The sequence below is a fragment of the Manacus candei genome, unplaced genomic scaffold (assembly GCF_025592945.1).
Source record: "Manacus candei isolate 608988 ecotype Guabito, Panama unplaced genomic scaffold, ASM2559294v1 h1tg000046l, whole genome shotgun sequence".
Lineage (NCBI taxonomy): Eukaryota > Metazoa > Chordata > Aves > Passeriformes > Pipridae > Manacus > Manacus candei.
The window spans coordinates 4,970,231-4,991,588 of NW_026138094.1; the positions used below are offsets into that span (position 1 = coordinate 4,970,231).

The window sequence follows — 21,358 nt, forward strand, 5'->3', positions numbered from 1 at the left end:
GGTAAAGCTAGCTTAGGCAGCATCCAGTCAATCTACTGGAGATTTAGATAAATCTGTTTAAATATAAGCAAGAGTTCTGGAATGGGCTGTTCCATGAAATAAAAGTAATTTATTTAACTTACAAAGGCAAAACTAAACAATGACACTTACTCTTCTTTCTTCTCATAATTCTCATACTTCATAGGCTGCAATTTAAAATCACCTTTGGAGAAAGGTGCTTTTTATTCTAGAATATCTTACAATACAGCACAGACATCAAAATTTTCATTGGAGGAATAAGACAGTTTGTTAACATTTAAATACGCAGACATCCGTTCCAGTCATTGAAGAACATGGGTTTTGTTTACAACAGAAAAATACATCTGACAACAGTAGCTAGTTATATTACAAGCAAACAATATTGAACTCTGCATAGTTTATACAATATACTCTGGTAATAATTACCAGTTTTATCCACTATTTACTAGCTGGCCACATAAAGCCTGACATTCATCTGAAATGTGGCATTATATGTTCCATTGGTATTCTCTTAACAGCTTCATTTAATGAAGTATTTTCTGGACAAATGACTTCAAAAACTAAAAGCTGACTAGAATGATGGATGTCTTCACTACAAACATTTAGTGCTTACAATACATTCCTAAAGTAAAGGCAGGTGTCCAATAGAAAACATAGCTCTCAGAAAGAAAGGAAAATAGTGTGCAAAATTAAAAACCATCGCATTTAAAAATATGCTGATGTGCAAGTTACAGTATCAGCTGTGCAATAATACTAACTGGAAAAAAAAAATCTCAGCATAAAATGATACATCTCTCACAGTACGTCCTTGATTGCACATGTTCCACGGCATTTGCATCCATTACACTTTCTGGTGAAAATCAAATACACTGAGTACCCTTAATTAAAACTAAACTATTTTACAATGAGAAGTTGTACACATGCTTCAATTAGTGAGAAAAACTGGAATAAAAGTAATCAGAATCATGTCAGAAATGCTCACTGACTTGTAGAGCCACAGTGCTTGTTAAGTGACTGACAACTGTCAGAATCTTTGCAAGACACTTACTAAATGCAGCTTGTGGGTTACTGAAGTATAACCCCTCTCTGTCCAACTGTACTGAGTTGAATTCTTTGCTTTCACAATATAGTACATGCATTTCCACCCCACAGATCCTTATGGGCACATTCAAAATATACCCATTGTAAAAGCGTTGGTTTTCTTGGGTTTTTTTGTTGTTTGGGTTTTTTTTTAAATATCTTTTCCCCCACAATACTTAATGCTGCAGTAACTGCTTTGAAAGGAAACACGTTTTCTTTCCACAGTGCATATCACTGTGTTTTTAGCTACTTAAAGGGACATTATATAAAACCAGGATTAGCTCACATAACGCTACAGAATGTCAAAAATGCCTGAAGGTACGTTGAAAGCATTGGGAAGAACCCTCATTTTCAGAGTGCCATCTGCTCCACAGGAGAAGATTCGGTTGCCTTGCACAGTTTCAATCTGGGTGACACCAGCACCAATGTTTCTGAAAAGGGACTGCTTTGCGTGTTCATTTTTAAATGAGTGAATTAAATTGTAGCCAGTCAGTCTCCACACCTGTATCAAAAGAATGACAAAAGGAGATGAAAATTCAAGGATTTGTATTTTTCCCCCCTAATGTTTCAGATTCGTGGTTGTTCTAAATGCTATTTAGCAAAGATAAAGGATATTTATTGTTGTCTAGTAGCAACAATCACTACAAGTCCAAGACTCTTGGGAGGCTCTTGATGCAGTGTAAGGCTACCTTAGCATGGACCAGCTGGTCACTGGGCAGGGTGAAGCTGCCCTGTGGCACCTGATCAGAGTCCTACTCCCAGCTTCCCCCCATGAAAGCTGCAGAAATAAGGTTGCATTTTCATCCAAGATGTCTATGGACAGCTTTCCAGCTGCTGGAAGTGCTTTCCTGCTAAGGAATGCTGCAGGGAGTAAGCTTCACAATTATTAAGCATGCAGAGTCATAGGAAGCATGGCTGTGTGTTGTATCCTAAGCAGCAGGAGCCCTCATCAAGGCCAGGCCACAATCTGTGCAGAGGCACAGAAAGCACCTACTAAACACTTTGCAGCCCAGCTAAAAGGAAAGAAATCTTTTTCTCCTTCTCTTTATCATGTTCTTGTATTTCCTTCCTTTAGTATTCGTGAAAAGAGCCCTTTAAAACAGGGACTGTATTTCTGGTTAGTTTTTTTTGTTTTGATGTTGATGTTTGTTTCTTACTACTCTGACATCTTAGTAGTTGTCTGGGGCATCAAGAGAAAAAATACAACTTGGTGTTACAGAAACTTTATACAATGTTGAAGCTGCTGAGCGCCCCCTGTGTTACAAAGAATTGTCCAAAGGCAAAACCAGAACATTTTTAAGAGAGAGGGAAAAACAAACCTAGGATTTCAGAACCATGCACTTTGTTTATCCACTTAAAATTCAGTCTCACAACTTTAAAAAGACTAATATTTAGAGGAGGACAAAACCTACTTGCTTTAGAAGGCTACTAGTATATTTAAGTTTATATTATAAATGTAAGGCAAGCATCCTGTATATCAAGTGTAGCTTTGGGTTTTTTGGGTTTGTTTTTGTTTTGTTACTGCATTTATCTGGCTATTTGCAACATGCTGATCAACATATACACTACTTCAGCTCAACCCTCTCCTATAGAACCCAGCTTCTCCAATCCCTTACCTTCATGTTGCCTTCTGCTGAGCCTGTGACAAAATAGTCCTCAGAAGGATCCAGGGCAAGGGCCTTAACAGCTGACTCGTGGGCTTGGAAGGTAAAAAGGATTTGCCTCTGCCTGATGTCAAAGATGCAGATATATCCCTTCCTACCTCCAGAAATTAGCAGTTGATGCTTGGGTGCATACTGAAGTACTGTGGCACCGTGGTCATGACAAGTGAAGGCTGAAGAAGAAGGATGTCAGAATTTAATAGACTTGAAACTGTAAGTAGCTTTCACACTTAAGAAGCATTTCTTCTATAAATTCTTATCTGAATATTTTTTAATTTTACAGATACATTCCTTCATATAGGTACTGCCTTATCAGCTGATGTAAGAGCTATCTAGATCTAATGCACAAGAAAATATGATATGCAGTCTAATTTATTTTAGAATACAGATACACAGCTGAACTTATAATTTGAGATACATTAATTAAGTGCCAGTTTAAGTGAAAGCATAAGAGTTTGATAATGTAACCTTAATTAGTCTGCTGTTAGGTTTTGTTTTCAGGACTGTACCGAGATATTTTAGACTTTATTAATACTGTCATAAAAGGAGTTTTATGGATGACCTTATGGACTCTCCCATCTCTGGAAGTGTTCAAGGCCAGGATGGATTGGGTGCTTAGTAACCTGGTCTAGTGGAAAGTGTCCCTGCTCATGGTAGGGGGGTTGGAAAGGGATGATTTTTAAGGTCCTTTCCAAGCCAAACCTTTGCATGATTCTATGACCTAAGACTTTTCTATACAGAGGAGATTAACATCATGCTAGAGAATGTATAGTACCAGTTCTGGTTCATGCTTCCCTATGCAGTACATACTTAGACCTGTTCCCCAGTAAAGGTTTTTTCCTTTGCACTAAATACTTTCACAAACTGTATTTCCTTAGTCAGTAAGAAGCAGAGGTTTAATTTTCACTGCAGTACTTACCATGGATAAGACTGTTACCAGATGAAACCAAAGTGTCCCAGAGGCACACATTTCTGAGGGTGAGAAAAGAAAGTCATTATGGCCTGTTACTAAGTGATTCGTGGGGTGACATGACTCAGAAAAGGTTCACATTTAATGTCAGTCTAGAAAGTAAAACTGAACAAGCAGCTCTTGACACTCTGCAGTCATTGTAGAACATATGCAAAGAACTAAGAACTTTTAATTCCTTTCTCTGCTCTTTTATGCTTTTTAGTGGAACTATATGTTCTACCTTTAAGATGTGTACCAACCCCAGGTTGTACCAAGACATTACAGAAGTTTTTCTTTTTGGACAAAAAGAATTGTCCTCTTTGCTGAATATATTTGTCCCTCCAGCAACGGCATCACATCACACTGCATTTGGAATACAACTTGAAAAAACTGGTTAACTATTGACCCCTCCTCACAAAAATTAATTTTGAGAAGGAAGTAACTGAAAGAATGATGTTCAAAGAAATCATCTAGCAAGTTCAAGCTGTAACAAAGCTTAGAACACTGAGCCTTAGAATGTCAGTCACATGAATGCCCAAGAGCTATCACGTTAATGGAGATGCACAGGTAGTTTTGATGAAATTCCTCATTGTTTCTTTAAACACACCTGTTATCATTGGATTGTCCCGATGTAGCAACGAGGCTTGAAGAGGTTATAAATGCAAAGTCACTTGTGGTTTTACTGTGGCACTGCCAACTCTATTAAAATACAAAACAAACAAAAAAGGTGCAATTTTATCAGATGTTGTTTGCATCAAAAGTTACTACTATGACTCTGATGTCAGTGATAGCAAAACACAAGCAGTCTTTTACACAAAGCTCAAAACTGACAGTTTGAAACCTCAGAGAATGGAACAATGGATGAAAAATCCAGTATAAAATAAAAAGATACTAAAATTAGTGACCTTTAGCAAATCCACAATATAGTGTATGACAACAGCCTGAATTTCAAATTAAGCATGGTTTTCATGGACGGTTAAGAAGCAGTGAAAAGAATTGAAGAGTGTATTTCCACTAAGTTTTGGGGTTGTAAAGTCATTACCTGTAGCTCTGATTTTTAATTTAATCAAGGGTAATGCTGAAGTAGTATTTGTAATTACACTGCAGCTTACAGTTATTGTGCAATTAGTTTTCCAAAGATGTACTACTGGCACTCTACAGTTGTTTTGACAAAGTATGCCAAGTAAAAAGCAGCAAAATAAAAAATGTCTCAGTAAAGTCATATGCTCTTAGCCTTCTTAGTCTGAAGTCTCAGAGACTTCCCTTTCCCCTGTAATAAGAAAAAAATTAATTCTGTTTACTTACCAGATAGGGCTTAGGATTTGAGGTGGTTTGGTTTACTTGCCAAATACTTAGAAAACCTTCACCATCAGCAACACCACACTGTAAGGAATGAACTGCATTTATTATCATAATGTACTGGTTACTGGATGTTTACTTCATAATAATTAATAATAGTAAACTGCCAACTTCAGGAAAAAAAACACCTAAACCACCAAACCTTCACCTGTAAATGGAATATCAACAACAGTGATGGTCAGGTACAAAAAAATAGCGTAGAAGCCAAGTGAGTTCAGTGCTGATTGTTTAATGATTATTTAAGGATTGATGCTCTCCTGCATATGCAACTCTTTTCTGGAAATGAAGGCTTTGTAAGCATGGAAGCTTATCTTTCAAATCCTAATGTTAAATGCTAAGGCTTACAGAGGCATCATTACTCCATGGCTCTACTTGAAAGTGCTTAGAAAAGGAAAATGCATGACATACCATAAAAGCATGATGAGGACAATTGTGGAAGGACTGGGCTCTATCATGAATGGTAAAATGACAGAGTTATATTAATACTGTATATCCCACACAGCATATTCTGTATTTTACACAATAATTTTAGAAATATTTAGAATTATTTTTTATATTTTCTCCTTTTAGTTGGATTTCATGAGTCCCACCTGAGTGACCTTTGTGTGAAGCATGGCGACAACTAGTACATCTGAATTTCTGACTTAAGATTGATTCCCATGTGATGGTAAGACTGTAATATCTCAAAACACAATTTTAAAATCAGTTTAAATTACATTTTATGCAACTTGACAATCTTTGAGGTCTTTTCCAACCTTAACAATTCCACAATTCTATTACTGATACAAGTGTGCTTCTGTAAAATAAGGATGCCCAATAGTTTTTTTAAATATTTAATTTAAAAAGGTTACCACATGGGAACACAGATTTCAGAACAGAGAGAATAAACAGTGTGAAAATGCAGCAAATGGGATATGGGATAGCAGTGTGAAGTGACAGAAGAGAAAGGAGAACAAGGGTCAGTGTTTGTTACAAAGCTCCCACATGCAGACAAAATGAATGATACTGCTCATGTCCTCATTGGAGGACACCATAACAGTTCTGCATGCCACCAGTTACAACTGATTTAGAGGTCACAGCACAATCAAATGTTGCCTTATGAATAAAAACCCAACATCCCCCCAAAACCCCTAAACGTTGTACTTACCTTATTGCCCTGGGAATTGAAATACATCCTGGTAACCCTGGCATTCCCAGCCTGTCGGAAGCAAACCAGCTGCTGTGGTCTTGTCCATTCGAACATTCGGACACTGCCATCCTGTGCTCCTGTAAGGTCTAAGATGAAAGATGTTTATTAATACTACAGTATTTTGTAGAAAGTTGTTTATTCCATACTAGTAAGCGTGATTCACTTACAATACTGGTGGACTGGATGTGAAGCCATTCTCTTGACGTTATTCAGATTTCTTTTAATAAGCTTAATATAAAACAAAGAAAAATCAGAATAATTTTGGAAAAAGACACAAATGCACTCTTCAGTTTTGTTTATACTACTACATGGTGAGTGTCCCCCAGCTAAAAAAAGTTAAGCTAACGTTATTTGCGTGGTCCTACATCAAAGCTCCCATAAGAAAGAAAAATGATGTATCATTGTTTTCTGTATCACAATAATTCTGTGCCACAGTATACAAGAAAATGCTTAGTTTGGCCTTATTTTTGGCCAGTTATTGGTCACCATTGGCCTTTTATGCCAACGTTAAATTAACAGTAAGATGACTAATATGCACTAGGTCTCTCTACTAAACAGCACACAAAAAAAGTGATGCTCTCCTGAGTTGAATGCACAGAAAAGTACCTACCACACCAGCTCCAGTGCTGGTTTGACCAGTGCCCAACCATGGCATAGATGGAGATGGTTGTATCTGACTCACTCCAAACGACGGGGCAGTTGACTGAGTGAGTGTTGTGGTGGAACCACGGAAGTCAATGTCATCAGAACTGTGAAAGAACAGCAATGTTCTGCTTTAAACAATGTTTCTTTGCTTCTAATGCTCTTTGCTTATTTGTCAAGAGCCTAAGGGCAGTGGGTAGAGAAGTGATTATAATAAGACTATAAATTGATAATTCCTCCACTTATATAGTACAAATTCCTTCCAAATGCTCCAAAGCTATTCATTTTTAATCTCAAGAGATGATCCTAATATAAAGATATAAGCTCTCTTGAGAAGAATATTGTTGTACTATTCCTGACCTGTGTGTGCAGCGTGCAAGGGAATGTGGTACAGAGGAGTGCTCACAGATCTCAGCACAGTAATGGAGCAGGCAGTAATCCAGGCTGTTGTATTATACAGCCAGCATCAGCTACCACAACTACCCTCCACACTGAAATGATGCAAAAGAACTACAGTGTTTCTAAGGTATTCCTTTATTAGCTTATGCACCATGGAATTTGACTTCACTGTGCAGTGCAAACATGCCTAAAGACACTAATTATTCTCTTGCATTCCCTCACCCATTTGTAAAGCAACCTGAAACTTACTGAAGAAGAATAAATAACTTTTTTGGTAGGCTCCATTTGTGCCTACACAGGTATTATATATTCAGCCTCACAGTAAACCAATACTCTTATTAATATAACCACAAAGAAACAATCTTACCTTTTAGATTCTCTGTCATATTCTTCCCCAATCCATATAAACGACTGAGCAGCCAGTAGAGCTGAAATATCAAGTTCCTGAACATCATGTGTAGATGCCAAAACAATTTCATTGCTGTTTGCCTATGCAGCACAAATACAAAATTTATACTAACTATAATTAGGATCTTTTTATTACACTTCTTGTAGTACTTGAGGCTTACCTTGTTAACTGCAAATGCCATTATCATATCTGATTCTTTGTGAATGATTTTTGCTTTTCCTCCAGGGTAGCCAAGATCTGCTTCAACCTACAAAACATTTATAAACAACTTCAGTTAGTACGAAAATCCATTTTGTAGCGGTACATTCAGAGCGCAAAAATCTATACAAAATTCATGCAAGAAAAGTTCAGTGGCCTCAGCATTGTTTCGGAAGCTAAACTTTAGACTTCTCATACTCTTTGGTGTTCTAGAAGCCAAAAGTTGTGTTTGAGCGTAAGAAACAGAAGTTGTGTGTGCAACACTATTTACGAGGTGTTCACTCATCCCAATTATCAGGACATCTGAAGTTAGTTCAGTGATTAAAAGCCTGCCACACAGACTACACAGAACATACAGCTTCTGTTAGTCACATTAGAGAAAGAAAGCCAGTTCCACAGAACTTTTAAGAATGTGCCAGAGGTTTGGGAGAAGGGATACTACCTTGTTTTTGTGATCTTCTGCTACGCAGTTTTGTTTGACCTGCTCCACACGATCTTCTACAGACTACATAACATCACACAGTCACAAACACAAAACACATGCACAAACAAATATAAAAAAAGAATGAAACATTCCAAACTAGATTTTAAAGGCCACTCTGTCAGTAAATGATGACAAATGTATTTTTAACTTTTTATAAAAGGCACAGAAACTAAGACAGGAATCTAAACAAACTCACTTAAAATGTAATGCCTCCTAGATGAACACAAGATGTATGATATAGTAAATAAATGGAGGAGTAATACACACACAAACTCCATACTTACAGGAATTCTTAAAGATACTACATCATATACTTATTTCCCATGATAGTTATGTGATGGTTTAAGTTTTCAGTTAGAACTTACAGCAGCTGTAACTGGTACAATTTGTAAAGCCCCATATTATATATTACTATATAATATTACTCTTATATGTATATATTACTCATGCATATATACATATACACAAATTAATAGAGCATTTAAATTTCTTTTCCTGTATGACACACCAAAAAAATATTACATGAATATTCAAATTCATTTGCTTATTACCATTATCACAAATGTTCTGTTTATTAGGACAGTATTCAGATATACAAAGGTGAGCTATGTCTTGTCTAAACATATTCTGTTCAGTTGATATTCCAATCAACAACATGGCAGTCATGTTGATTTTGAAAAAAAATCCAAACACTTTTAAATGAAAGAAGGGAAACTGAAATGTTAACGAAAAATGGAAAGAAAAAATAAAATTAATACTGGGGAGACTGAGGAACAGTTATAATTGAAGTTTCTTTTAAAAAAAAGTTACATCCTTTGTTTACCTCACTCTGCTTTCTTTTCTTTGTGAATATATATCTTATAAAAGTCTCCTGAAGAAGTTCTTGCTTCACAAGAAAATGCCAGAGCCTTTTTGCTGGAAGAGCTGAGTAATCCTTTGATCTGGATAAAACAGAAGGAGGAAAGAAACAGAGAATATGCTAAGTTGGAAGGGACCCATCAGGATCATCGAAGTCTAACTCCTGGCCCTGCACAGGACAGCCCCAAGAGTCACACTGTGTGCCTGAGAGCATTGTCCAAACACTTCTTGAACTCAGACAGGTCTGGTGCTGTGACCACTGCCCCGGAGCACCTGTTCCAGCACCAAAACACCCTTTGGGTGAAGAAACTTTTCCTGATACCCAACCTAAGCCTTCCCTGACTCAGCTTCATGCCGTTCCGTCGGGTCCTGCCTCTGGTCACCACAGAGAAGAAATCAGTGCCTGCCCCTCCTCTTCCCCTCACGAGGAAGTTGTAACAGCAATGAGGTCTCCCCTCAGTCTCCTCTTCTCCAGGATGAACAGACCAAGTGCCCTCAGCCACTCCTCATATGGCTTCCCCTCAAGGCCCTTCAGCATCCTCGTTGCCCTCCTTTGGACACTCTCTAACAGCTTTATATCCTTTCTATACTGTGACACCCAAAACTGCCCCAATATTCCAGGTGAGGCCACCCCAGTGCAGAGCAGAGTGGGACAATCCCCTCTCTGCCCGGTGATGCTGTGCCTGATGGCCTCCAGGACACAGTTGGCCCTCCTGGCTGCCATGTTTAACATTAGTAGGAAATACTCTTTAGAATTTCTGTGATCAGAGAAGGTGTCTTTGCTAAGAAAAGAATACTTACTTGAACGGTGTGTTTTCAGGTTCAATCATTGCTTTGTTGCGGAGAATAGCTGGTCCTGCACCCACACCAAGGTCACTGGGGTAAGTATTGATGTAGTTTGGTGGTGGGCCTTCAAATTGGTCCATTCTGTCTTGAAGAATCTGTTCCCAGTGTTCCAAATTTTTTATTACAGCAATGCCCAATGGTGATGTTACAGGCAGATCTAAACAGAAATATTACTCAATTAAGGCTTAAGAGACAAAAAATAATCTAAGTTATGGTGTGTATAAAAACCCCAGAATAATACAGCCATCCAAAAAAATAAACCTGAAAGGAAATGTATGTGTTGGCTATTGTAAAATATAAGGTATTTAGTTATTTAAATTTTAAAATTAAAATTAAAAAGCAAAGTCTTACAGAGCCACATATACAGAAAAATAAAATGTAAAGCAGGATTTAACATACCAGTGAATTCCAGACCAGCAATGGGAAAGAAATTCTTAATGTTGTGCAGAACTAATTTTACCATTGTCAGATGTAAAAGAGCCCAGCTGTATGAAAAGAATAGATTTAGTTATGTTAAAATAACATTAAGAGCTATCTACAGAATATTTTTCTTCAATCAGGGTTAGAGTAACAGTGTAGATGTGTTATATTTAATCTACACCTCGTTCAAAACCTACATGCTTGAATCAGTAGCCTAAAACATTGTTTTGGAGCTGGCATTGGGGTACCTTATGCTCTTTGTGTCTTAAAAATGAAGATAGGGGATTCTTATTTGTTTTCCCTTCCCCAAAAAACCGCAAACCACACAGCTTTGACTTCCCAATCTCTTTTTTTGGCAAGCAAATGGGAAACTGTGATGAGAATCTGTCACTTCAGAAATCCTATTGCCACAGATAAATCTATCCACAGTACTAAAGTTATTTGACTTAAAACTGGATGGTGCTGAAGACCTGTATTTTTTTTTTAGCTTTGGAAGCAAAGATAAGCACATGACATAATTGTTCTAAAACACTGACAATTTCTGCTAACCTGTAAGAATTGGCATCTGTGTGTTCCTGGATCTGTACATCAGAGAGGAAAGCGTCATCCTCCTCCTCATCACTGTGAATGCTTTCATCAGAATCATATATAACACCACTGTCTGATAAAGGAAGAAATGGCTGCAATGCAAAGTAAAAGTCTGCTATGAAAGCTATTTTCTGATTTCTTAATATTCAACTCTTATTTCAATTATCACTGTCATTGAGTTTAAATGACAGCAATTTAACCTATAAATAAATTTCCCTATACTATAAGCAAATAGCAAAGGGAAAAGTGTTAATCTGTACTATTGACAAGAGACACATTTTGAAGGTGAAGTAATAGACTTGTAGGCTCTTCATCTTTTATTAACAAGATAATATTCTGCATCTTACAAGAAAGAGCACTCAGAATTTTCACATTATTTTTATCCTTTAAAACTTAATGGAAGTAATATCCTGCTACGAACTGTAACTTTCGTTTTCCATTTTAAATTACCTTTGCCATAAAATAGTCCCACATGCTGAGTTCTGGAGGAATAAACTTTTCTTTGTAAGAGGGTCTTTCTGCAGGTACAGGAGGTGGTACATTGCTATCTTTCACTGGTCTTCCTGGCACCAGCATTCTCATATTAAACCGGCGGCGATGTTTATCCATTTCTTCGGATGGAAGAGGAGGTGCTAAATTCAGGTCATTAAAAAAGCTGATATTAATATTGCATCTTTAAAATGGCTGTATTTTGTAACTGAAGCAACTAACACCACTGTTATTGGTACTAATTTCTACTGACTCAGAATCAAAGGCAGCCTAAATAAAGTAAGTGTGATCATAAAAAAGTTCACTTACGATAAATTCAATAACTGTGGCATTTAGACACTGGACATGTTATGAGAAGTACATTTTATTTTACATTTATATACTGGATTAAGTTCTCAGGAGATGTACCTTTTAAGAAAAAATCTTTTATCTAAAAATTTCTCAAGAAAGAAATTAAGAAACTCAGAAATTTTATTGAGAAAGAAAGCAATATATAAAATATCACTAAACAGTAAGCTGCACTACTAGCAGTAGTTATCAAAATATAAGGCAAGGAATTCCTAGGATAGAGAAGAAAATTTGAATAGAGACAAGCTTTTTGACACCTGAAGTCTGTTTTAAAGTGTTATGACTTAAACTGCCATAACACTTATCAAAATTTTACTGTGGAATTTGTTCTTCGAAGTCTTATTGGCCAGGCAACATTGAAGATCACACTTACTTTATTACAAGGGAACTAGATACTTAAAAACTTTTTTTTTTTTTCCAAAAAGCCACTACCAACACTCATCTACACTGCAAGTCTTTACAAACCTTCGTTACCATCCTCTGAAACATCAGAAGCTGTAGCAGCTTGTAGGTTAAAGGAAAACAGAATACATCTCAAATAAACACAACTTATATAACTTATTCATATTAACACCTTGTGAAAATAACTGCCCTAAATGAGTTCAAGTTATTCCATGAATGACAAAAACCTGTTGTGCATACTTATAATGGTGCAATGCCTTATTACTATTTGGGTTTATATCTTGGATACGGAATGTCTAATTTTTGCATAACTTTCAAGCCTATTGTTGATATGAAAGTTTATGTGACATGATTTGCAGTATTGCTGCAGTGCGAAGTCCTATGACAAATGGTTGTATTTTTCTTTGTCTTCAGAGCCTGAATTCAATCTCCACTTTTGCTTTTCCTCAAGCAGTATATTAAGACTTGCTCATCTGTCTTTGTAAAAATCCTGGGGTTAGCTGGAGCTTACATATGCATAACCTGTTTTTCTGACAGATGAAGTTGATATTTCTCCTCTGTGGTTTGTGCTAGGTGAAATCCTACCTTGCTATAGAAACTGGTTTCAGAAATACTGTTTCCAACTTACTGCAGTCATTAAACAGTAACACTCATCTCACAAACAAAACCCCAGAGGTATTAACACTGATTTATATAGTCTGTTTTTCACTAAAAATCATGGCTGAATGTCCTGAAAAGGTTATAAGTAAGCATTTAATAGTAATATTAGTAATATAACAACTGTGCAGTTTTTATGGCAAATTTAAAATGTGCTGGGTGCCATTACAAATGACAACTGCAAGGCTAATATTTCTTTCTGCTTTTTGGTTAATGTAACAGTTTTCTTGCCAGTACATTCTTAAATCCTGCTTGCTTGGTTTTGGTCTTTAAAAGGAAAGAAACCTTTCCTACCAGGCTACTAAAAGGTATAAAATGCAAATCATTAGTATGACCTTCAGAGAAGGATGTACCTGGAATATTTTCTGACTGCCTTCGAGGTTTGACAAGAAGCTTCACTCCCCCGCCAAAAACAGCCGCCCACATGCGACTGTTCAAAGGGTGGGCGGCCAGTCGGAACAACTCATTGCAGGAATTGGTTGCAAGGGCGTGGATGAGGAGGCTCAGGTAGACAGCTACCACAGCTTCACAAAGGAGGATGTTGAGCTTTGGCTGATCTTCATCCTGAGCTGAACTTAACAGATTGATAAGCGAACTCACGCCTGCAAAGAGAAAAAGAGGAAAAATTCTGCGTTAAATGAGTAGGAGGACAAATGGGGGAAAAAGGAAGTGTTTCACCTCTACATTTTATGGTAAATATCCACTGATACATGATGCTTTTATTCAGACAAAACATACTAAAATATACTTAGTATATACATATATATATATATACACACATACTAATACATTATATGCTAATAGTTTTTTTTAAATAATAAAGATCAAAATGACAAAAAGTCTTCTTGGGTCTGGGACTTCTGCATTGAACTTCTCTGCCAATACTATGGGCAGCTCAGCATACCTATGAAATTCCTGCACTGTTTCTACAGTTCACCTTAAAAAACTAAATTTATGTTCATACATTGGAATTAGCTATTCTGATAGCTATACCAGCTACAGCATATATTTAAGACAGTACTGCAGAGACAGCTAACAGAAATAGCTTTGCTAGAGGGTTAGGCAGGCTGGAGGAAAACATTTTAGAATGACAAATGATCATTGATTTTATCCTGAAGATCACAGTTTCTTCTTCAAGCAAGATGTCTGCCATATAGAAAATTTATTTTAATTAGTTTTGATACGTGAAAAAGTTAAAGGTTGTCATTAATTTGAGAACTAAATCAGAAACATCATATTACAGGACAGTGAAGTAATTTTGAAATGTGGAGCTGGTCCAGTGGTGCTAAAAATAACCTTATATTTGTCTCACCAGGCCACTGAGCAGGAGATGAGTTTGGAGTTGCATGCTCTTCGATACTTTCTGTCCTCAGCCTGCGTCGATCACTCAAAAGCAGTCCTTGGTAAACCATCCCAGTAAACTGATTGGCTTCTGCTTGACTGCTAAACACAAATGCATTTTTTTCTGATGAGAAAGTGAGTGTCCCAAGTGACAGTGACATCAGGTTTTCCTATTGTTTATTGACAAAACCTGAATGGCTGGTGTTATTTGTGTAAAACTGATCGTGGGTATCAAAGCTAGCAGTGTGTAAACTGTGTAAGTATATCCACACACAAACATTTAATCCCTTTTTTAGACACATGCAGGAAGAATTTCCATTTAGGATTTATAAAGTATACTCCAAAGGTAGGACTGTAAGAAAATTTCCCTCTTTACCTGTAGCTGTGGCTGTCACATAGTGCTTGATAAATGGATGCAGAAAGTGAAGCTGCTAAAGAATGAAGTGTGTACACCTAAAATAAAAAGAACCAATAAGCTACATGTTTTATATAAAATGTGATCAAACTACAATTCTTTTTAAAGAACATTGGAAATGTGTTCTGCAGGGCTGTCCTAGTTTTAAACCAAGTGCAACAAATAGTAACTGAACATTACTTTAAGTTTACAGTGTAGTGCTAAGAAAATCACAACTGTTTGTTCGAGATAATTTGATGGCAGTCACAACCTTCTAGTATTATGTCAAGATAATTAACTTGATTATAATACAGAACAGCCGCAGTAAATGAGCACACTGAAGGAGTGATTAAGTATGTCCTCTTATGATAATGAATTTGATGGAATGGTTCCTGGAAGCTGTACTATATAACATTGCAGTTCAATGTAGTAATAGTTGCTCAATATGCATAAAATACAAAAATTTGTGTAGTCATTATATAATTATTTTATCTAAAATCTCTTTTTTACCTCAGTTATGTGCTTATAAATTTCCGTAAGTCTCCAGGAGTAACAAGAATAACTCCATTTTTGCCTCACAATGCAACAGAAACAGTCCAGTTCTTAAACAGAAGAAATGCAAGGATTTCTTGGAAAGCTCAATGAAATCCACAGTGTGAAGAAAATGGTACTGTCAAACTGTTAAAAAAGTAAACTTTTTTAAACTCACCCTCTGTTTGTTCCTATCTTTCCTACTATCTTTCCATTTAATCAAATATTAGGTCCTAGATTAAAACTATGAATTATTTAAATGGCTGTCTTGCAGTTAGGAAGTGTCAGCTCTTCTTTCTGAATTCTCTTTTAAGAATTTATGAGTTTTTAGAGTAAGAAAGATGCTTGCTGTAACATAATGCAGAATGGAGAAGAAGTCAAGATGTAAGAGAGAAAATGAGATGTAAATGAGCTTGGGTTACAGTTTTAGAACTTAACTGCCTTGCAGTGGGACATCCCATTTACTTTCCTGTTTTTCCTTACTTTCATTTAGTCAAATTAATTTAGATTGGTAGTCATGTTCATTAAATATACAAAATAATGATTTAGGTTCTTGCTAATTAACTGTGTCCTAGTCTCATGCTCTTTGGTTTTTTCCCCTCCTGTATTTACTGAATTTGAATAGAATTTATTCATCCCTAAGTACACAGTTAGATAAAGTATTTCACCACAGTTCTGTAAAAAACCCTTGTACAGTTGGGGAAATCTGCACTACAGTAAGGTTTATAGTATCTATATTAATAGAATACTATAATATAACTTACAGTCTCATCTCTACTTTCATTAGTCTCCCTACAGGATTCGATCAGAATGAGAATAATTAGTTAACTTCCATGATCATGCTGTTTTAAGAGCCAAGAATTTGTGTTTCAGTGAACATTCAAATTTGGAATAGTTTCCTGAGAAAAACCAGAATTTGGATGAAAGGGAACTAACTAGACCCAAAAAGATGTCAGAAAGCAATTAGTTAACCAGCATGTTCACTTCACCAGACTTAAAGGAGAAGGTCAGTATTGTAAAAAGGTAAGTGCTGAAAAATAAACACTACATTTTATTTTTCACATGCTCACTCCCCATTTTATAAAAAAACTCATTCAGCATCTCCTGAAAGCTTTTCATTACCTTGACATCTTCAACATTAGGATGTGGTGGTGATTTCATCTGCACGATAGTGTAAAGAATATCATGAATGTGGTTGTTTAAATACAGCACAGGATTAGCTATCACAGTTTTTGTGGATGCTATGCTTGCAGAAAGCAGGGGTAGTGTTGTGGGTAGTGGAAGTGGAGACTGAAGTTGTTTCACAGTAGTTTCCTGTTTAAGAGAAAAGACTGCATTTAAAATTATTGCTTTGAGAAAAACAAGTTTAGAAATAGATATAATTTTACATATTTTATTTATGTAATTTATTTATTTACATAATTTTACATCTTAAATATATTTCCCAGGTTATTTGTCCTCTTCCACTGCTGTCCACTCAGTACAGATGGAATTTTACTGTCAAAAGTAAGTTCTTATTTACTATAATAACAAGGTTCAGACCTGATAGCCATGTTTGCTTTTTGATTAAGTGCAGGAAGAGTACTTTCATGTAGTTCATGAGGAAGTGTTGAGATTGTCTATTAAGGGCTATTAACTAAAACTGTACTTGCATTAGCATAAATTGACATGATACTCACTGATCTGAGTTTAGTAACAAAGTCAAATTTGCACTCATCTGAGTTTCTCAAGGGGAAATGAACAGAACTTTTTTTTATTCTTAAAAGTACTAAGAATGTACTAAAAAATACTAAAATGCTAAGCCAAGTACCACCAAAGCAGCTGTCTATTGCTTCTATTTGAAATACGAGAAATCTAGCATTAGAGCATGTTAAATTACTTGCCCAGTATCAGATTATCTGCTGTAGCTCAGGTTAGTCATTAAAATTTGCTATAAAATATCTCTTTTTGTATGAAATAAATGTAGAAAATGCCATAATATAGTACCCTGTCTGACTTTATATTATTTGTTGAACTTTGCAGCTAAAACCCCATTTCTTGTAGCATCCTTGGATGATTTGCAGAGGTGTAGGGAATGAGATTTTATTGTATTTCAGTAAGTGTGAATTTGATTTATTATATAGGTACCTAGAATACTGTGACCAAAATGATGCCATTGTAACACAGATATAATGCTGCAACTATAATATAAACAGCAACTTTTATATTCCACAATCATAAGTAGCCTGATCCTCAGTGTCACCTAACAGGTTCTTAAGAACCAAGTAATCAGGATGTGGAACAGCAGCACACTTAGATACAAAGTTCTTTCTCCGAGAACATTAAAATGACCTTGATCATTAGGCTTGCAGAACACAAGCAGCATCTATCTAGGCACAAACTCAGGCATTTGACATAACTGACAGTCTGGAACTGTTCACATTCATGAATAGAAATTAGTTGAATTCGTTTTACCTGCTGTGACTCTTGCAGCAAGAACTTCAGCTCCATTCTTACAGATGCTAAGCCTCCACCTTGTGCCCCATGAAGACTACAGTAACTTAGAAAAACTCTCAGCAGAGCTTGGTTCTTCTGCAGCCACCACTTCCTTCTTTCAGCATGTTCTCGTTTTGCCTGTAACCTCCGTCTCTCTATCTGGTGCCGTTCATAGGAACCAATATCTGGCTTATCCATAATATCTTCGTGGTCAAGTAGATCCCCATTTACTTTGGTATAGGTTTTACAATAGTCTTTGTCCCCTGCATCATGGTTGCATATTTCATGCATAGCAGCAATCTCTTTTTCCAGCCAGTTGTACAGCTGAAACCTGAGCTTTCCTCCGTCCACTTCGTAACCTGTAGCCAAAGTCCTCAGCTCAGTCATAAGGATCTTCAAACAGGCTCTGAACTTCAATTGTTCAGCAATAACATCAACCTCAGTGTCTCCTGCATCAGAAACCTCCCCACGTGGTGTTTGTGCCATGCTTGTGTCTGGGGTTCTCTCATCTTCTCCACTCTTAGAATCGGATTTTTTCATCATTAAACCAACATCCTTGTCCTCTTCATCTGACCCATTTTTGTCTTCACCCCAATCAAGAGTAAGGGGCTCATCATCAAATTTTACTGCTGGTTGACTCCAGTCAAATTGTGCTGAAGATTCAGCAGTATTATCCAAAGCAAAGGAAGTTGAAATGGGCTTTGACCAGTCTATATCACCAATACCAGCACCATCCTGTAGGGCTTTGGAATCTGAAACACCATCCTGTATAGGAGGACCGGATGAATCTTTTTCTGCATCTACAGTAGACTTTTTTCTTACTTTTGGAATTTTGGAAAGAACTTCAAGAGCTAGCACAGGGCAGCCCACTTTGAAATGAGCATTTGCAGTAGTGAAGAATAATTTTCTTTCTATAAGATTAATTTTATCCACAAAGCTTTTCTCAGTTGTTAGACCTAAGGTGGCCAAGGTTCCTTCTGGGGAGCTGAAATATCTTCTGATGAGCAAAGGGTGGGTCCGAAGATAATTGTAAAAACTGAATACCATAGGGTTGCATGATTTGACGATAACTAAGGAATTAAACAGATAAGACACCTTTTGAAAATGGCTTTAAAATGGTATTATTCTGTTTTGCAGTATTTCCTGCATTAGACATTTGCCAAAACACAAGAACATAGACAGCTTTGGGTCTAGTTACCAAAACAAAATGAAAGAATTACTTACTCCCCACAAAAAGATTAAGGGTATGAGCTGAATGAGTAGAAAGATACTAAATTCTCTCATTTGTCTCACTGTTATATTGCATTCACTAAGCCTAAACACAGCTGAGATTATCAGCCAAATAGAGATTTCCCCAAGAAAATATGAAACCTATCATTTAAACATTAATCTTGAAGACATGAGATAGGAAATCCTGCTAGAATACTGCTAATTCCTAGAAGCAAGAACGAGAATTTAAGTCCACTGGAATAAAGACCAGCCAGCATTCAGTACTAGAGAAGTATTGTAAGGAAGTATGAAACAAAGACAGCCCTCCCGAGCTTAGCTGACACCAGGAACCAAGTCTGGTGTTAGAGGGTTGGAGAGAATCCTCAGAAAAAAATTGGAAAAAGATTTTTATATTTTTCTTTAGTATTTCTCCTTCTCCTCTTAAAAAGTTTGTCCCAACACACTAATGTTATTCCTTACCTGGGTTTTCATCATCATCTTTAGGTGTTTGTTCCAATAATGTATCCAGGGCTCGTGTGTAATCTTTCATTATCCAGTATGCAATGCTTCTCAGAAACGGATCAGGATGCAGTTTAGTACAACTAAACCCGGTTCCATCCTTCTGGCAACCCAAAATCTTTTCATAAAGGATGGAGGTGTATGTGACAGAGGTTTCAAACTCTGATTCATACAGACGAGCAATGACCATAGCCAGCTGGATGTCTTCCATTTTCTCAAGGCACACCTATGATAAGCAGTAGGGAAAAAGTTGTTTTATGAGGAAAAGGTTGTTTTATAAAATAAAGTGAATAGCAATATATGTTTACAAGACAGATTTTTTTTTTTTCTCATCATATCTGTTCTTTAAAGTATAAATTAATCTTTGGGTCAAAAATGTGACAAGTACTCTATATCCAAGTAAGATATTTTCTTCTGTTTGGAAAGAGGTGTACTTTTCCCTATTTCAGGAATTGTGACAGGTGTAGTGGTACATCAGCATGTAAAAAATTAATATGGCAGAAGTAAAAATGTCTATTTTTATTCTATCTACTATTATAATTGTACCCTCCAACTTTAATGTTATTACATCACTGGTAAGATATTTTTCACACTGTCTTGTGTGCAGAATTACATCTCAGAGGAAAATACATTCTCCAGTGAAAACAAACATACTGCATAGAAATAGGCAGGATAACTAAAGATTCTCTAATTGCCATACTCTCCTGAGAGGTACTGCTTAGCTTATGATCCTGGTTACAGCTCCCACCTCCCACGCGACAAGAACATCACAGCTGCACTGAAAAGGGATCCCTGGGCTGCTTCAAGAGAACTCTTGACTTCTTTTTCTACTCAATGTAGTATCAATAGGTCATGCAGAATAGCTGGAGGCTGAACACACTGCCACAGTTTAACTGTGTTGATCAAACTGAGTTTTGCCAGAAAGGTCACTACTAGTATTCCCAAGAGTGCTTCCACTGAGCACTGATGTATCTGAACAATTATTCCGGCCTTCAGATCGGCTTCCATGACACTTTTCACAGTAGTGTGGAGGTAAATGGTATGTCTGCAGGGCACAAGGGGCTCCTGTGTGGACATACCATCCCATTTTGTGCTGCTGCAATTTGTGAAAACTTCATCAGAGAACAGCGTGCAAGGATGTAGCTACACAGGTCAAATTAGAAATTGAAACTTAATTTCTCAAAAGCAGATACCTCTATAGCATCTTTTAGTGAACCTGCCAGCAAGAAAAATGCAGCTGACTGCTCAAAACGTTGTTTTCCCAACAAAGCAAAAGCATTTTTTAAAGCAGCTTTACGCCATCGATCTTCATTGAAGTTGTGGCTGAAAAAGGCAGTCATCTTTTCATCATGCTGGGACCTGCATAGAGAAATGCAATGTATACAGCTATTTATTACGTAACCTTAGCATACTATCACTTGAGCAACATTACTTGAAATTAAACTCTAATCTTGAATGAATTCTGCTTTGCATTCCTGGTTCCATTAAGATTTTACCAAACTTACAGTTAGCAGAACTCACCTGAACAGACCCCACACCACTGCCTTTTTCTTCATAGCAAGGTAAAAAAGTGCAGCATCTAAGGCATCATTGTTCCTCTGGAATGAAGCTTTTGCAACCTGTAGTAAACAAAGCCTACTATTACTAATGGAAATACAAAAGGTTGCCTTTACCTACATAACTCGTGTTCTTTAGCTGTTTAACAGGGAGGATGGTTTAGTGACTGCATTATCTCTACAAACCAACAAAGTAACTTCTGTGAGAATGTTTTACTCACATGTAACAGAGCTCTCTACTGTAAATACTTTTAAGAGTCAGAAAACCAGCACTATTGCAGAGAGCAATAGTGGGATATGAATGTGCAAATAAAAATATTTTCTTCAAAAGTGTTAC

The 21,358-nt window shown here is 36.7% G+C and overlaps 1 protein-coding gene across 4 annotated transcripts in view; it reads right to left on the reverse strand.

Moving 5' to 3' along the window:
• Positions 1-82: 82 nt before the first annotated feature.
• DMXL2 (Dmx like 2) overlaps positions 83-21,358 on the reverse strand; it is a 48,143-nt gene continuing 26,867 nt past the window's right edge. The window contains exons 21-44 of one of the 4 annotated variants that reach the window (XM_051797134.1): positions 20,987-21,084; positions 20,659-20,824; positions 19,427-19,691; positions 17,717-18,807; positions 16,385-16,576; positions 14,714-14,790; positions 14,309-14,436; positions 13,350-13,598; positions 11,551-11,732; positions 11,062-11,192; positions 10,492-10,577; positions 10,048-10,249; positions 9,212-9,329; positions 8,347-8,409; positions 7,867-7,953; positions 7,665-7,786; positions 6,867-7,005; positions 6,424-6,484; positions 6,215-6,342; positions 5,014-5,091; positions 4,316-4,407; positions 3,679-3,731; positions 2,715-2,932; positions 83-1,600 (exon numbers count right to left, since the gene is read on the reverse strand). In XM_051797134.1, the coding sequence (XP_051653094.1) occupies positions 1,391-1,600; positions 2,715-2,932; positions 3,679-3,731; positions 4,316-4,407; positions 5,014-5,091; positions 6,215-6,342; positions 6,424-6,484; positions 6,867-7,005; positions 7,665-7,786; positions 7,867-7,953; positions 8,347-8,409; positions 9,212-9,329; positions 10,048-10,249; positions 10,492-10,577; positions 11,062-11,192; positions 11,551-11,732; positions 13,350-13,598; positions 14,309-14,436; positions 14,714-14,790; positions 16,385-16,576; positions 17,717-18,807; positions 19,427-19,691; positions 20,659-20,824; positions 20,987-21,084 (4,236 nt within the window). In that variant the 3' untranslated portion in view covers positions 83-1,390. Of the gene's footprint in view, positions 1,601-2,714; positions 2,933-3,678; positions 3,732-4,315; positions 4,408-5,013; positions 5,092-6,214; positions 6,343-6,423; positions 6,485-6,866; positions 7,006-7,664; positions 7,787-7,866; positions 7,954-8,346; positions 8,410-9,211; positions 9,330-10,047; positions 10,250-10,491; positions 10,578-11,061; positions 11,193-11,550; positions 11,733-13,349; positions 13,599-14,308; positions 14,440-14,713; positions 14,791-16,384; positions 16,577-17,716; positions 18,808-19,426; positions 19,692-20,658; positions 20,825-20,986; positions 21,085-21,358 lie in introns of all 4 variants that reach the window. The other 3 variants (XM_051797132.1, XM_051797136.1, XM_051797135.1) reach the window with 3 other exon arrangements.